The sequence below is a fragment of the Chanodichthys erythropterus genome, chromosome 9 (assembly GCF_024489055.1).
Source record: "Chanodichthys erythropterus isolate Z2021 chromosome 9, ASM2448905v1, whole genome shotgun sequence".
In the NCBI taxonomy this organism is placed as follows: domain Eukaryota; kingdom Metazoa; phylum Chordata; class Actinopteri; order Cypriniformes; family Xenocyprididae; genus Chanodichthys; species Chanodichthys erythropterus.
The window spans coordinates 36401617-36419188 of NC_090229.1; the positions used below are offsets into that span (position 1 = coordinate 36401617).

Consider the following 17572-nt stretch of genomic DNA (forward strand, 5'->3'; position numbering starts at 1 on the left):
CACTTTAAATAGCAACTTCTTCATTCTTTGCAACTTCTAATCTTCCAAATCATCTGCGGAATCTGTCTGTTATTTTCGACACTATAAACCCCCAGATGCTCCTCTCAACCCTCATGACAGAGGGCATCTCAGGAACTGCATTCCACTTTTTCAAGTCTTACCTCTCAAGTAGATCTTTCAGGATTTCTTGGAGGAGAGAGGTGTCTAACTCTCACCAACTAACTACCGGAGTGCCTCAGGGCTCAGTGCTGGGACCACTCCTCTTCTCGATCTACATGTCATCACTAGGATCGTTCATTCAGGCACCTTCTTTAAATCACAGCTATGCTGATGACACACAACTCTGCCTCTCATTCCAGCAGGATGATCCAATGGTAACTGCATGGATATCAGCCTGCCTGGCAAACATTTCTTGCTGGGTGAAGGACCACCACCTTTAACTTAACCTTGCTAAGACAGAACTGATGTGTGAACAACACTTAAAGGGTTAGTTCACCCAAAAATGAAAATAATGTCATTTATTACTCACCCTCATGCTGTTCTACACCCGTAAGACCTTCGTTCATCTTCAGAACACAAATTAAGATATTTTTGATAGAATCCGATGGCTAAGTGAGGCCTCTCAAGTTCCAGAAAGGTACCCAAAACAAATTTAAATCAGTTCATGTGACTACAGTGGTTCAACCTTTAATATTATAAAGCGACGAGAATACTTTTTGTGTACCAAAAAAACAAAATAAGGACTTTTTAATAATATCTATATGGGCCGATTTCAAAACACTGCTTCGAATCTTAACAAATCTTGTGTTTCAAATCAGTGATTCGGATTGCATATCAAACTGCTGAAATCACATGACTTTGGCGCTCCAAACAACTGATTCGAAACAAATGATTTGTTAAGCTTCGAAGCAGTGTTTTGAAATCGGCCATCACTAGATATTGTTGAAAATTTTCGTTTTTTTGGAGCACAAAAAATATTCTCATCGCTTTATAATATTAAGGTAGTACTCACATGAACTGATTTAAATATGTTTTTAGTACCTTTCTGGATCTTGAGAAGTTTGGTGACATTGCTGGCAACAGAGGCCTCACAGAGCCATCGGATTTCAACTAAAATATCTTAATTTATGTTCTGAAGATGAACGAAGGTCTTACGGGTGTGGAACGGCATGAGGGTGAGTAATTAATGACATCATTTTCATTTTTGGGTGAACTAACCCTTTAATTAAATCACAACTTCATCATTCAGCTAGTCTCATCAACAATCACACCTTCCAGGACAGCCAGGAATCTCTGAGTTTTAACTGACGATTAGTTGAGCTTCATGGACCACAATGCTAGGACTGCCCAATAGTGCAGAATTGCCTTGTACAACATTAGGAAGATCGGGCCATTCCTATCAGAACATGCTACACAACTCCTTGTCCAAGCTCTTGTTTTATCCAGGCTAGACTATTGCAATGCTCTTCTGACAGGGCTTCCCACATGTACTGTCAAACCTCTGCAATTCATCCAGAATGCAGCAGCGAGAGTGGCCTTTAATGAGCACGTCACGCCTCTCCTCAACAAAATTGCACTGGCTGCCAATTGCTGCTTGCATTAAATTCAAGGTATTGACACTTGCCTACAGAACAACCAATGGCTCTGAACCTCAATACCTAAACTCACTACTAGAGGTTTATGTGACCTCATTGTGCTCTGCAGGTGAACACCACCTCGTTGTGCCATCCCAAAGAGCCACAAGTCACTATCACAGACCTTTACCTTGACTTTTCCCTGCTGGTGGAATGACCTGCCTAAATCCACCCGAGCATCATTTTCAAGAAACAGCGAACACTTGACCCATTAACACTAACACACTGCCTTTACCTTCTTTAAAAAAATATCTTTGCTGCGAGGACGGTGCTAAACTAAGTGAGAATTGTCTTAGCAGCTATTCTATTGTTGCCCTTTCGATGGATAAATTGCTTTAACATTTCTCCTCTTTTGTAAGTTGCGTCTGCTATTAGCGTGTTGCTAATGTACTGTTAAATGTAGTTAAATTTACCATCGTTTCTTACTGTATTCACGGAGATCAGAGTCATGTTGTTATTTTCATTATTAAACACTTGCAGTCTGTATAATTCATAAACACAACTTCATTCTTTATAAAACTCTCCAACAGTGTGTAATGTTAGCTTTAGCCACGGAGCACCATCAAACTCATTCAGAATCAAATGTAAACACTATACTACAAATAAATACTATACTTACATGATATGATGCTGCATGACCAACACTTTGTAAAGATTAATTTTGAGGATTATATTAACTGTGTGAACTTTGTTTATGCAATGTATTATAGAGTTGCGAGCTTGGGGGCGGGGAGTGCGAGCATTTAAAGGGGACACGCACAGAAACATTTCTAATTATGCCTCAAAATAGGCAGAATAAAAAAAGTCTATGGGGTATTTTGAGCTGAAACTTCACAGACACATTCAGGGGACACCTTAGACATATTACATCTTGTGAAAAAGTGTTCTAGGTCACCTTTAAAACATGCCAAATAGTGGCCGATACATTTCGGCCTGATCCTAAAAAGGATCCAGAGATCAATAAATAACAGATGTCATTTACATGTAGAAGCCTTAAAGGTACAGTAGCAAAAAAACTCAGTTTAACTGTAATAATGACAACCGTTTTATAGTAAGATGTCGTCTGTAGGGCTGTAAATTGGTTACTATATGCACTAACCTGGTAGTCGTTCTCTAGGTCAATGATGGTGCTGTCCACTGGACCGCTCTCCATATAATCTTTGTAGCGCTGCTCCAACACTTTAACCTCTTTACCACTCAAAACCTTCCATCGGCTGCGCTTCTTAGGCTTTGTTTCCCACACCACATCAGAACTGATCGACACACAAATAAAGTTAACTTGATTCATTTCTGTAAGTAAAAAATCTTTTGCTCTTACCAACACCATTTTAAAGGGCCGTTCACACAAAGGATAAGTAAAACTGTAACTATAAAGTTAATAATCTTTCTAATCCTATGAGAATAGCAGTCGACACCAAAAGTACAACAATAACAGCACACAGGAACGATATCATTGCAATCACTTTCAGAAGGTTTATATTTCCAGCTGATGAATATCTGATGAGCCGATAAAAACACTGACAGCCAATCAGAATAAGCTTGAGCATATAAAGTGGCAGACAACAAAATTGCAGAATGCTTATAATAAACAAAATGGTTTTGTGCATTACTTTGCAAAAAAGAAGTACACTTCAGTACACTTTTTAAAAGAATACTTATTACATAAATAATACATTTAAAAGAATATACTTTAGAGTGAACTGAATGCAATGTTTTTGGACACAACTGCATGTTATTTAAAATTAATGAAAATATATCAGTTTAAATTTATATTAAATCTAATTAGTCTAACTTTTTTCTTGACCTACTTAAGTAGGACTTTAGTACATCTTTATATGTAATTTCATAATTGTCTTCAAATTATGGTTAATGTGTACTAACGAATGTACTGACAAGCATTTATGGTTAACTAAATTATATTTTAATGCCATTTCTATTGAAATTTTATTATATAGTGTACTTAAGTGTAAGAAACATAGTACACATAAGTGGCCTTTTATTTCAGTAATATATATATATATTATATATGCAAGTAGAGTTTTTTTTAAATATATATTTTTAAGATTTAAAGTACAGTACAAGTTCACATTCAATACAATTAAGTCCATAAGGGTTGGTGTGGACGTTAATATAGTTATCATTATATTTATATTTATCTTTATAGTTATTGTTCTTGGTCTGAAAGGGCCTTAAACATGCTTAACAATAAGTTCAGCTGAACAATACACATGCCAACATGACACCCAGCAGTACCTGGTGATGCCAATGAAGGCCACTTCTTGGCTGGTGGTGTTGTTGACCAGTGAAATGCCCATGTTCTGTAACGAGATGCTGATTTCTTGTTCAGCCAGCTCAACTTTCTCGTTCTCACAAATCTTCTTGTAGACATGCCGCTCTGTGGTGAAAAGTGCCACACGTTGGAGGCCTTCATAAAATGAGATGACGAAAAGCTTTCCCTCATTGTTCACATCCAACAACTGGTCCTATAGAACAAACGAAAACAGAGACTCAGCTTCACAAGTCCATAAAGTGTGGGGGGGAAATTGTTAAAGTCCCTGTAAAGTCATTTTAAAGTATGTGTTTTGAGTTTGTCACACCACAGAAAAATTTGTTATTAACCACCCAAACAAATTTGAATGATTAAAAAAATCTGCAAATAAATGAAATGTTATCAAAATCTCGAAAAAATAGGCAGAGCTGTCTGCTCACAAACGCTGGGGGCGTGTCCGCTGTCGGCGCTGAAACCACGCCCACTCGCGAGAGCTGCCGTCTCAACTTACTTGTCTAATGAGTCAAACATACTGATGCATAAACAAAAGAACCACGTTACCCTCTTGCACATTTTAGTAGAGTTACTGTGGAGTACCTACTTATTATAACATAAGCAAACACGACAACTTAGACTCATTGGGAACGTACTGCCGGACTGTTGTCGCGTCGACAAATGACGATGCCGCGAGATGGGAGGATGAAGGCCGGGACGGGAGAGACTCTGTCCGGCCACATATATCATCGGTTATCGTCGGGATGGTAAGAAGGCCGAGACGGGAGGGGTGGACGAGGTCTGTTCAGTCACATTCACCAAAAACAGCGGATTATCTGTGAATCCCAGCTGTCTGATGAAAGTTTGTAAAATATCCGGTGTACAACGATCACTTTAGAATCTTTCATATCATCGTTTTAGGAAATTTAAATAAGGAGACCGAGCATATTGTATATTTTAACAACCATGTAATATGCATTTGCGTGACGAAGGCATTACTAGCTAAATGTGCAAAGGGCTGTATATAACTGTAATGACACTCGAGATTGAGCGAGTGAACCGCTGTAGCGTTAGCGGCGTCATGGGCGGGGCTATGCTTGGGGGACGATGTGCGTCATTAGACCCCCGTTTTAGCTCCGCCCAAAAAATCCTGAGCAGAGACTTGGTGAAAAACTGTTTAACGCTCTAACTTCACTCAATTCACAGACTATGTAATGTGTTTCAGCAATACATTTGTAACATTTATAAAGTGTTTAGAAAGAATTCTCAGAATTGACTTTACAGGGACTTTAAAGGATTAGTTCACTTCAGAATGAAATTTCCTGATAATTTACTCACTCCCATGTCATCCAAGATGTTTGTGTCTTTCTTTCTTCAGTGGAAAAGAAATGAAGGTTTTTGAGGAAAACATTCCAGGATTTTTTTCCATATAGTGGACTTCACTGGGGTTCAACGGGTTGAAGGTCCAAATGTCAGTTTGAGTGCAGCTTCAAAGAGCTCCACATGATCCCAGATGAGGAATAAGAGCGAAACTATTGGTCATTTTCTAAAATAAATAAAAATGTACATAACCACAAATACTCATTTTGCACTGCTCTGCAATGTGTGTCCACGATTTCATGCATTATGTAATGTCAGAAGATGACGGATGATTTTGAAGTTGGAGGAGAAAATGAGATGGAGTTTTTCGCCCTACCACATTACTTCCGCCTACGTCACACATGACCTTTCCAACGTGATTACATAATGTGTGGCGCATCGCAGAGGAGTGCAAGATGAGGATTTGTGGTTAAAAATTATATATATATATATATATATTTTTTTTAGAAAATGTCTGATTGTTTCTCTAGATAAGACACTTATTCCTCGTCTGGGATCATGTAGAGCTCTTTGAAGCTGCACTGAAACTAACATTTGGACCTTCAACCCGCTGAACCCCAGTGAAGTCCACTATATGGAGAAAAATCCTGGAATGTTTTCCTCAAAAACCTTCCTTTCTTTTCGACTGAAGAAAGAAAGACATGAACATCTTTGATGACATGGGGGTGAGTCAATTATCAGGAAATTTTAATTCTGAAGTCAACTAATCCTTTAATATTGTAATCGATTTTCAAACCTAGTTTTGATATTTCTCACCTCTTCACTCTTCAGCTCTCCTTTGAACTTGCCCCATTTCCAGCTCAGGATTCTTGAGCCGGTGGGTTCAGCCCAAGTGTAGTAGACCGCCTGACCTGGATCCAGCTTATCGAATTCTGCCTGAGAGCTGCCAGAATGACACTATTAGTTCAGACCAAACCTCACACAAAAACATCCCAAAAATTGCAACAAAGTTAAAAAAAAACAAAAAAACAATAAAAAACGAAAATCACAGTGAAACGTGAGAACACAACCGCCCAAAGGTTTGGGGTATGATTTTGATTTTTATAGCAAATTAATACTTTTTATTCGGCAAGAATGGGTTCGATTAATTAAAAGTGACAGTAAAGACATTTATAATGTTACAAAAGATTATGATTTCAAATAAATTATGTTCTTTTGAACTTTCAATTCATCATATAATCCTGAAAAATAAAATGTATCACAGTTTCCACAAAAATATTGTATTGTTTTCAACACCAAATCAGTATGACACTGAAGACTGGAGTAATGATGCTGAAAATTCAGCTTTGATCACAGAAATAAATTACATTTTACAATATATAATAATAGAAAACTGTTCTATTTAATGGTAATAATATTTCACAATATTACTGTTTTTACTGTATTTTTGGTCAAATAAATGCAGCCTTGGTGAACAGAAGAGACGTCTTTTAAAAAACATTTTACAGAACCCAAGTTTTGAACGATAGTGTGTACTGCAAAAAAAAAAAAAAAAAGATTGTGCAACAGAGTTCACGTTTGTTTAGACTACATGAAAGTGAGACACTTTCACAAGTTACACCGTATAATTTGAGAGATAAAGTTGAAATCATGAAGGCAATGCAGCCACAGCAGTCAGGCGCTCACAGGTGTTTGTTATAGCATATAGAAACCTCAGAAATAACAGGCTCATAGTATTGACAAGATAATAATTTACACTTCATATACAGCACAGGCAGTTCAACTTCCCTTTAACAGCAGCCAAAGTCACAATAAGTGTCCAATGAGGGAAAAAAGGAAAAATATTCATGCTCTGTACATCTCATCAGAAAATCAAGTTCATTTGTTAGTAAATGGAAATGAAGCTGAAGCACAGAAACAGGAAGCAAGTTGGCCAGTTTTCTTTTTTCTGTCCACAAGGTTTAAAAGACAAAAATAAAATCATCAGAAGAGAGAAAAGATGAGCGTAAAGTTCAGTTCAGACTCCAACCTTAAGAGCTGTGGAAGGAAAATGAGTTAAAGAAGAAAACTGCATTCATGTCAAGTGTTTTGTGAGGAGTCGTGCGGCTCCCTTCACCAGATCCTGCATGAGATCGCCAGGAAAAGAAATGCTGTTTCATGCGTGTCAGCCAACATCACTGTCTGTAAGAGTGTTTGTGTGTGTGTTTGTGTACCAGAGGGGCTCAATCTCTTCCCCCAGTGATAAAGAGATATCCAGTATCTCATTCTGAACCCAAGTAGAACATTTCCGCTTCTTGGTGCTACAAGGGAAAGAAACATAAAAACCAAACAAAACAGACAAAGCGATTAAAAATGCATACAGACTGTAGTGTAAAGTTTCGGTGAACGAAAGTTTGTGCTTCATTTTCAATGGATTAAAATGAGTATGAAAATGCAAAAACATACGAAAAAAAAACTTTGCATCTGTGTACTGGCATTTTTATGTCGTTTTGCAAATGGATAAAAAAAAAGAACAAAAATATAATTTAAATGTTGCATTTAAAAAAATATTTATCCAAAAAAATATTTACACAAATAAATATCTACTTATTTGTCAATTTAGTTACATTTTGAATTTTGCATATAACATGGATAATTGATTTCTTCATTTTATCCTCCATTAAAGTGAACATTCAGCTAGAAATAATATATAGTGGGATTTATTATATATATATATATATATATATATATATATATATATATATATATATATATATATATATATATATATATATATATATATTATAATTTTATTGTATTGTATTATATTTAGGGCTGTCAAGCGATCAAATTTTTTTAATCTAATTAATTACATGATGTGGCGATTAATTAATCACAAATTAATAGTACATCATATTTAGCTGAGAAATTGCCCCTAAAAGATCATTTAAAGTCATTATTGTGTTAAATGAGAAAAGCATCAAATAGACATTACAAAAAGTAGCTTTAAAAAATATATATATTTTATTTGATTCAACATAGAATTTATTACACAAATTTTTAGGCTTCAACACCCATGAGGGTGAGTAAATGAGTAAAAGTGCATGTACGAATCCACTTTTGTTAGTTTAACGACGGAAAAATGGTCAGCGTGACAGTTGCATGGTCTAAAAGGGTTGTACCTATTCTCTTAATGATTCATGGGTTTGTTTTGGGCATAACGCGCAATAAACCAATCAGAGTCTTATCTCCCATTCCCTTTAAAAGCCAGTTAGGCACATATTACTAAAACACTCTTTAAATAACAAAAAACCATTGACTTTAGTCCAGGTTTTTGTTGGTCAAGAGCGCGGTCGTTTTCAGTCGCCTTAAAATAGCAACACGCCAACAATGTGCCTGAACACACCTCATTTTGCACACCCATGCACGGCAATGGACAAACAGATGGACACGAGTGCATTTGCTGTTTAAACAATGTTGAGCAGGATGTGAAAATAACAACTGCGTTGGGCTGCTCAACTATATCATGATATGAATATGAGACAAAAACTCATGAGGGGCATTTTTGCACAAATATCTTGAATTTTAGTGTCATCTAAAAGCATTCTATAGTCTCCATCATTCAGTGAGTTGTTGCCCTGCTTCATTTTTTATCACCAATCAACTTGAAATGTGTTAAATGAGTTTAATGTGTTAAATCAACAGCCTTAATAATATTATATTTTATGTAACATGAAAACATAAAATGCAGCTAGATTTTGTAACCTTGGCACATTTCACTCAGAAGAATTCACAATAAAAATGTTCAATTCTTCAATAAAAAGCAAATGCAAGGCATTTAAACACATACAGTACATGACGAACAGGGCCAAAAACAGTCCCATCAACTGACCCAGGACTATCCTTATTGTTGTCCCATAAAAACTCTGGAATACTTTGACCTTTGATCTTGCACATCATGAGTTTGTAGCTCTCACCTCTGATGGAACTGTAGCACCTCATCCTTTGTGTGGTTGATGAGAAGGAAAGGAGCGGCACCATCATGGTAATCAGAGAAGCGGATCACATCGGAATGTTCTGTCAGATTCACATCCACAATGATCCCACCCAACTAGAATCGAGAGAGAACAAGAAAGGGATAAACTGAAGGGGAGTGTGTTTGTGTGTGTCAGTCTGTGTAGGAAACATTAACTCACAGTTCTGTCCAGGTGCAGCAAGAGGCAGTTCTCTGGTTGGTGGAAGTCAAATGCCCGAGGCGATGATTGGCAGCCCTCCACTTTGACTCTGAGTTTCTTTGAGTCTTTTTCTGGCCAGAATGGAACAGCAGCCTAAGAAGCAGACAGATCTTCACAGTTCAGAGAATTATTCAACATTTCTCCTGCTAGATTCAGTTTTATCTCCTGACCTGTCCGGGTTGCATCTCTGTCCAGAGTTCTACACCCTCCTCACAGACATGAAGCACATGTTTGGTTCTGTTGACCAGCATGTAGAAAGGCAGGAACGTCACCAACCGTGTCAAACTGAAGCTGGTTGCATCGATCTTTACTCCCACCTACAATCAAACCAGACATCACTCAACACATATTCAATTTAAGTCAATGTGGCATTTGAAGCCCATTTTAATTTTGTAATCTGAGTGGGTTGGGGGAGATGTAGGATGGGACTTCCATTGGGAATTGATTAGATTGTGAAAGTGGTGATCAAACCAGTGTTTAATTATTATTAATGCTTAATTTGAATATTATTTTTATATTTTCACTTTCATTTTAAAGTAATTTTGTTATGTGCTTTTGTAATTTGTATTAGCATTTTATATTTCTATTTAGTTTTAATTTATTATTATTTCAAATTTAGTAAAATTAATGTTATTATTTCTAAAACTTAAGCTCATTTTATTTTAGTTAGTTGCCAAGGCAGCATATCTATTTATCATCTATTTTCAGATATGATGTTTTTCCATTTAATTTTTATTTAATTTAATTAGTTTTAATATATATATCAGCTTTATTTCAATTAAGAAAAACTATTTTAGAAGTTGTATATATGTAGTTTATATATATTCTTTTTTTTTTTCATTTTAGATTACTGTCTTAAATGATTATTGATTTTGTTTATATACTCAAAAATGTGACTGTCCATTAACTTAAGTACACACACACACACACACACACACACACAAATACATGTATATATACATATATATACATATATATATATATATATATATACACACATATATACACACATATATACACACACACATATACATATATATATATATATATATATATATATATATATATATATATATATATATATATTTTTTTTTTTTTTTTTTTTTTTTTTTCAAGTTAATGTACAAGCACATTTTGTATATAAACAAAATCAATAATTAAAATAAATGAATAAAGTGATTGGCCAATTTAATCGAAAGGTGGGGTTTCCCTTCCTATAGCCCTATTAAATGTTGTGATTTCTCCCATTAATTTCTTAAAAGTGAACTATCTCTTCCTCATACTGATTTTTGCAAAAAAATCTTGTGCCAGAAATAAGACAAGGAACATGTATTAAGAAAGTGAATAAGGTTAATTTTGATTTCATTTAGACTTTAGTATTAAAATGTAATGAAAGAACGGTTACCATGTAATCCTTGTGTCTGCCTTTGCATTTGACGTCACCATAACTCCCGACAGTGTCGATAGAGAAATCGTCTGATAATTCACTTTCTGAAACCATCAAGCGGATCTGGAAACAGAATGAGAAGTTAGATAATTGCTCAATAAAACAGCTGAATGTTCATGCTTGATGACATTCTCTCAAACCTTGTTGTTCTGCAGAAAGTTGCGTGGTTTGAAGGAGAAGAGGAGGGGCATGTCGTAATCCTTCGGGTGTTTGCGATGAATATCATCTGCCTTGTATTGTAACAGTCTGCCTGTCTTATTCACCATCCAGTAAGGGGAGTGGATGGCCACCACTGCTTGACCCTCCTCCTTCTTAACATGGACAGCAATGTCCAGCTCCGGTCTTGCCTCCGGCTCCTCGTCCAATCCCAGTGAGTGAAATTTGATGAAATTGATCTCGTCATGGTCGCTGCAGAGACTGTAATGAGACTCCCAGTCCTGCTGCAGGTATCCCAGCAGCCTCAACTCCAGAGTGGAGAAATCCATGATGGCTGTGTGGATCTGGGAGGAGTGGCCCTCTTTTAGTGAGGTAGAGGGGAAATCTCCATTGCCCTGCAAACAAAACAGTTATGTACAATGTAGAACTATACATTTAATACCTGTTACATGCCTGAAAAATATTATCATTCTTTCATTTCTGAGTCGTTGCTACTGTAAAAAACAATTAAAAAAAAAATTAAATAAATTAATATATATATTCTATAGAAATTACAAAAAAAACACTTGAACTTAAAGGATTAGTCCACTTTTAATTAAAATTTCCTGATAATTTACTCACCCCCATGTCATTCAAGATGTTCATGTCTGTCTTTCGTCAGTCGAAAAGAAATTAAGGTCATATTTTATGGAATGAATGCAGCACCAGTTTAGTTTTTTTCCATAAGTAGAATAGGGAAGGTGTAGGACATACAGTGTAAGCGTTTTGGAGAATGCGGAAAGCACGTGCAAGGCGATAATTTGTGTTTATAAAGCATATACAGTTGTATTTTTCGAAAATGACCGATCGTTTCTCTATATAAGACCCTTATTCCTCGTCTGGTATCGTTTAAAGCTCTTTGAAGCTGCACTGAAACTGTCATTTTGACCTTCAACCCATTGAACCCCAGTGAAGTCCACTGTAAGGAGAAAAATCCTGGAATGTTTTCATCAAAAACCTTCATTTCTTTTCGACTGACAAAAGAAAGACATGAACTTCTTCGATGTCATGGTGGTGAGTAAATTATCAGTAAAATTTTATTTGGACTAATCCTTTAAAGAATTAAAATATCTGTAATATTGGAAAATGACCAATATGGTACCATTACAGTGGGCATCTGTAATAAAAGATAACTGTGACAGGCCAAACTACAACATGTCTGACTCCGTGAACATAAGACCTCACGTACCTTCAACTTGAAGGTGATTGGGTACGGCAGAAGGTTGCGGAGGAGAACGGTGGGCCACAGGTGCAGAACAATGGGCTTGTCAAACTCCTCCTCAGTGCTATGTGACATCACAGCATCTGGAAGAGGAACCATGTTGATCTTCAGCATCTGGGTGCTGTCTCCATGAAGATAGCAGGTTTTCTGTAGACGCACTCCAGGCTTCTGAATCACCTCATTGTAAGTGAAACCCTCAGAGTGCTCGTACTGTTCCTCGCCTTCAGTTACAGGCTGCAGACTCAGTTCAGCTCTGAAAACAAGCAGCAAACAATTGAAAATGGAAAGATTGTTAGTTTAAAGTGCCCCAATTATGCTATTTTAAAGGCTCCTAATTTTGTTTTGGAGTCTCCTACAACAGGTTTACATGCATCCAATGTCAAAAAAAACCACCATTTTTCTCATAATATCCACTGCAGCATCAGCTCTTTTCTCTCAGTGTCTGAAATGGTTCAATAAAGGATTTCTCTAAGCCCCGCCTTTCTGAGAGCCAACTCTGCTCTGATTGGTCAGATATGCCAGTGTTTTGTGACTGGTCGACCGCTTACAGCGCATGTCGGAAACCATATGCCCATCATATCTGAATTTCTGCTCCGAATCTTCCTCAGCACTTGATACACAGTGACACGAACAGTAACGATGGCAGCGGTTTTACCGCATCAATCCCAGCGTGAGTCCTCATCATTTTGAAAGTGATTCAAAGTGGATTCACAGTGCACTAAAACAGCATCTTCTCGTCATGTGGACAACATGACAATACCAGACGAGGAATAAGAGTCTTATCTTATCTTATAATAAATACTTTGATTGTTGCAATCCTATCAGACTTATGATAGCAACCTGATTCGTACCAAAGCACTGTTTTTTTTTTCTTCTCCATTTTAACACCTATTTGCCACTTGTTTGCCACCTGATGTCACCTTTTGGAGTTTGGGTTCCTTGCTGCTGTCGCCTTTGGCTTGCTTAGTTGGGGACACTTGACATTTAATATTCAAAAGTATTCTCGACATTTATTCAACAGTGCTTTTGATCTGCCTGCATTGACACTATTATTTAAGAGCTGAGCAAAAATTATGTACCAGTTATCAATGTAAAGCTGCTTTGACACAATATGCATTGTAAAAAGCGCTATATAAATAAAGGTGACTTGATTTGACATGACAACATGAACCAAACTCTTCCAGTCTCAGCTACAACTACAGTGTTTGAGGGTGGGGCAAAGATATCATTATTTGTTCTTGTCATCACTGTAAAGCTGTTTTGAAACAATCTGTATTAAATAAAGCGCTATATAAATAAAAGTTACTTGACGTTGTGAAGACCATAGGCTGACATTATGCAGATTTGTTAAATACCTCCATAAGTTCATGCAGGAAGTAAGACTGGAATTACTGACGACTTGTTTCAGGAGGTTCAGAATCGATTCTTTCTTTTAGGAGACAATAACTCCATTTATCTGCACTTTGATCTTTAAAACTTTTACATTCACAAACAGCTACATTACACACTACATGAAAGGTAATATCTGAAAAACATAATAGAGGCACTTTAAGAGGCATATACAGGACGAAGGAATGATTCAATCTACAGATTATATTAATATTTTAGCTTTTCATAGATATTTTCCTTCCTCTATTTGATCACTAGATTTAAACTTGATTCAAATTTGGTGAAAACTGGACAAGGTTTGAAGAGAAAAATTGTAAACCCCTGGCCTTAATATTTAATTAATATTTATTTATTAATAATAAAACAAAATAATATTACAAATGAACATATCATTATTATTATAAATAAAATAAAGGTATATTCTCAACACTGCTTCTCAAGTAAATTAATTTTTCCTGAACAACAAGAAAAAATACTGAATTAAAAGGGTTTATTTTATTTAATAATTTATTAAAGATTTATTTTTGGCGTTTTTGCTTTTTATTGAGATAGGAGAGTTAGTTGACAGGAAGCGAATTGGGAGAGAGAGAAGGGAAGTATCGGGAAAGGTTCACAGAACTCAAACTCGGGTCACCCGAAGTACCTACACATCGGCATGCTGCCCACAAGGCTATCGGCACCAACATTAGAAGGCATTTTTTGCAGTGTACTTCAGTGAGTCAGAGCTGATAGTCCAGTGCTGTAACTGACCTGTAAGAGCCGAGCGGCACACAGAACTCCTCCGCAGGCAGAGAGATGCCCAGACACTCAGATCCTTCATAAACACGGATCGGCACCGAAAAGTGATTGATAATCTAAAAAAAAAGTCAATAATCAATAAAAAGCAATGACATCATGAACAATACCTGTCAATGATGAAATAAAATGTACATTTATTCATTTATTAAATATCATAGATAATTTAATTATGTTTAGAGCTATTCATAAGATGATGGCTAGTGCTGGGCGGTATACCGGTTCATACCGAATACCGGTATTTTTTGTTATGATATGAATTTTGATGATACCGCAATACCGCTATGTATCGCTTAACCAACGTTCGGAACGGTTTGAGAGGATCCCGCTTCACTGTTGCACTGTAGTGAGAGCTGTTGCACAGCTGATATCGCATCACAGCCTATGTTAAGTCTGAAATCACCCCCTAAAGCCTCATTCACTATTCCCTACGTTATCCACTTATATTGTTCACTTGAAAGAGTGAATGAAAACAAGTGAGTGAATTTGGACAGAATGCGCACATATTTCATCACGTCTTCAAATGAAATGTAACGTTATGCAAAGGACACTGAACTGTACGTCTGATCACGACCGCGATGACACAATGGGTTATTCTGCAACACAGAAGACGATGTAAGTTAATAAATAGACTGACAATTCAAAGAAGAATGGGCTAAAATTTGCTTTATTGCTTTATTCTTTCTGTGTTAAACTTACGTGTGTCATTTGTTCAGAGACTGTAGTGCTCTTAAATGTACTGAAAATATCCTTTTAAATGTTCTTCCGCGTTTGTTGTTATATAGGGTTAGATTTTTAAAATGCTTAAGGTTCCCTCAACTCTTTTATTTTCTATCTCCATGGTCATATTTTAATATTCATGTGTCTGTAATGAATGTGTTGCAGGTCTGTGTTTTATTGGTTGTTGACTCCCCACAGCATCATTTTGTGGGGCTTTGTAAACCTGTATTAACTGTAGTGTGGAATTTGTCTACAATATTCACTCATCATGACAGTAAAACAGGGCATTCTAGTCAATCTACTGCAGTATTTCCTCTCTCAATCAGTAGAAAATGTGGTTAACGCCCAGTCATGGGGAAAAAAATACCGTCATATACCGTGAAACCGATATAATTTTGAAAAATACAGTGATATAAATTTTTGGTGATTTTTAAAGTGAAGGCCAGATTCTTTTGTTTTTCTGCTCTGATTATGAGAGAAATCTGAGGCTGTGAATAGGTGTCTACATTTTGTGTGTGACTGATATGTGTGTGTGTTTATAAACAACATCCACCTGGAAAGGAGAGCGGATCTTGACATATTTGCTCCCCTCGACGGTGTAAATCTGACAGACGAAGAAACGAGTGACACCTGAGTCACGGTGCATGACGCTGTACATGCCCCGTCCTGTTTTGATCAGTGGGATAACGCTTGGGGTAGTGTGGCCAACTGGAGCTGGAGAAGAGGAAAAACAAAAAGAATGTCAGTTTTTGTCTAGAAATATATATAATCTTTAAACAAAAAAAAAGGTTCTTTATTGGCATCTATTGTTCTATGAAGAACCTTTCACATCCATGGAAACTTTCCATTGCACAAAAGGTTCTTTAGAGTGGAAAAATGTTTATACTAATAAAAGAATTGTTACTGAACTGTTGAGTAAAAAGTTCTTAGTGGAACCCAAAACGGTTCCTCTATGGCATTGCTGCAAAAAACCCATTTTGGAGCCTTTATTTTTAGAGTGTACTAGTAATTTTGTGCTCTATATTCAGAAAGGTCACAGGTGTTTATGGGTCTTACTGGGCTGAATGTAGTTTTTGGCGCTGAGGCTGGTCATGGCTGAGAACTGGTCACTGGACTCAGCGGTGAGGGTGTAGTGCATATTCAGGCTCTCTCCATCCTGGAGCTCCACCACACGATCTTTAGACTCTTTACCCACGGGTCTAAACACTTCGCTGTGCAGCACCGACACTGCCAAACCCAAGTGATTCTTCACCACAAACGGAGCCTGGTCCGTCTGAAAGCACTCGGCAGTCTGTTTAGCGGCCTCTGCAAATGCCTGCAAAGCAAACAGAAGAAACCCCTCATCTGTATGTCCATTTATTCTATCTGTAATAGAAAGACGTCTCTTTTCAACCATCTTCGCACACTGGAATCATCTCAATCTCATACCGTTCCTAGATTACTGAGCATGTGAAGGCCACACTTGGAGAGGGTGACGTTAAGCTGGTCTTTACTCGTGAAGCTGATGACCGTTTTGTAATCAGGCACACTGCCGTCCACCTCATCAGATATCCCAGAATATGTTACTGGTTTCTTCTTCATCTGTAGATGCAATATTATTTATCATATGAACTTATGAAAAGTACTTTCAGTAACACATTAGGCCTGAAATGAAAGGTAACCTTCAGTGCCAGAGTCCATGGTCGAAAGCCATCTTTTTCCTCATCGTCCAGCGGCTCCAACAGCGGTTCCCATAATCCCATCATCTCATTATAATAATTCACCTACAGGAAACAAACAACTTGTTATAGGACACTAAAATCATTTCAAATCATTTGTCCAGCATACTTTAAATATTGTAGAAGTTAGATAGTAGTGCCGCAGAACAATGACAATAAACTTGACAGTATGGATGGACATTTTGTTCAAATGGTTCTGCCACTAGTTGATACACTGGGACTCTGCTGACAAGTGGTGACAGCAAGATGAAAAATGCCTCTAAATGTTAATAATAAAATGTAACAGGCAAAAATATAAAGAATTAAGCGACGTTAAAAATAAAGCAGCACTCTGAAAACACATGTTGCAGTTAAATCGTATTGGCACTGAGGACACCTATGATGTTCATTTGAGATATAAGCAAGTGGGAGCATTTTGTGAATATTCTGCACTGTTTATAATAAGGATACACCCAATTTCATTTAAAAGGTGCCCAAGAATGCTTTTTCACAAGATGTAATGTAAGTCTAAGGTGTCTCCTGAATGTGTCTGAAGTTTCAGCTCAAAATACCCCATAGATTTTTTAAATTATTTTTTTTAACTGCCTATTTTGGGGCATCATTAACTATGCACTGATTTAATTCGCCTGCTCCCTGCCACACGAGCTCTCATTAC

General features: G+C 36.8%; 1 protein-coding gene across 3 annotated transcripts in view; it reads right to left on the bottom strand.

Annotated features, from left to right (window-relative positions):
* Nucleotides 1–17572, bottom strand: part of vps13a (vacuolar protein sorting 13 homolog A) — a 90539-nt gene that overhangs the window by 24122 nt on the left and 48845 nt on the right. For 2 of the 3 annotated variants that reach the window (XM_067395484.1, XM_067395485.1), the window contains 15 exons: nt 16861–16962; nt 16628–16780; nt 16256–16514; nt 15753–15913; nt 14435–14538; nt 12263–12548; nt 11019–11429; nt 10837–10941; nt 9602–9748; nt 9393–9524; nt 9174–9307; nt 7431–7517; nt 6034–6160; nt 3888–4117; nt 2734–2887 (listed from right to left, as the gene is read on the bottom strand). In XM_067395484.1, coding sequence (XP_067251585.1) covers nt 2734–2887; nt 3888–4117; nt 6034–6160; nt 7431–7517; nt 9174–9307; nt 9393–9524; nt 9602–9748; nt 10837–10941; nt 11019–11429; nt 12263–12548; nt 14435–14538; nt 15753–15913; nt 16256–16514; nt 16628–16780; nt 16861–16962 — 2592 coding nt within the window. The remainder of the gene's footprint in view (nt 1–2733; nt 2888–3887; nt 4118–6033; nt 6161–7430; nt 7518–9173; nt 9308–9392; nt 9525–9601; nt 9749–10836; nt 10942–11018; nt 11430–12262; nt 12549–14434; nt 14539–15752; nt 15914–16255; nt 16515–16627; nt 16781–16860; nt 16963–17572) is intronic. The other variant, XM_067395486.1, reaches the window with a different exon arrangement.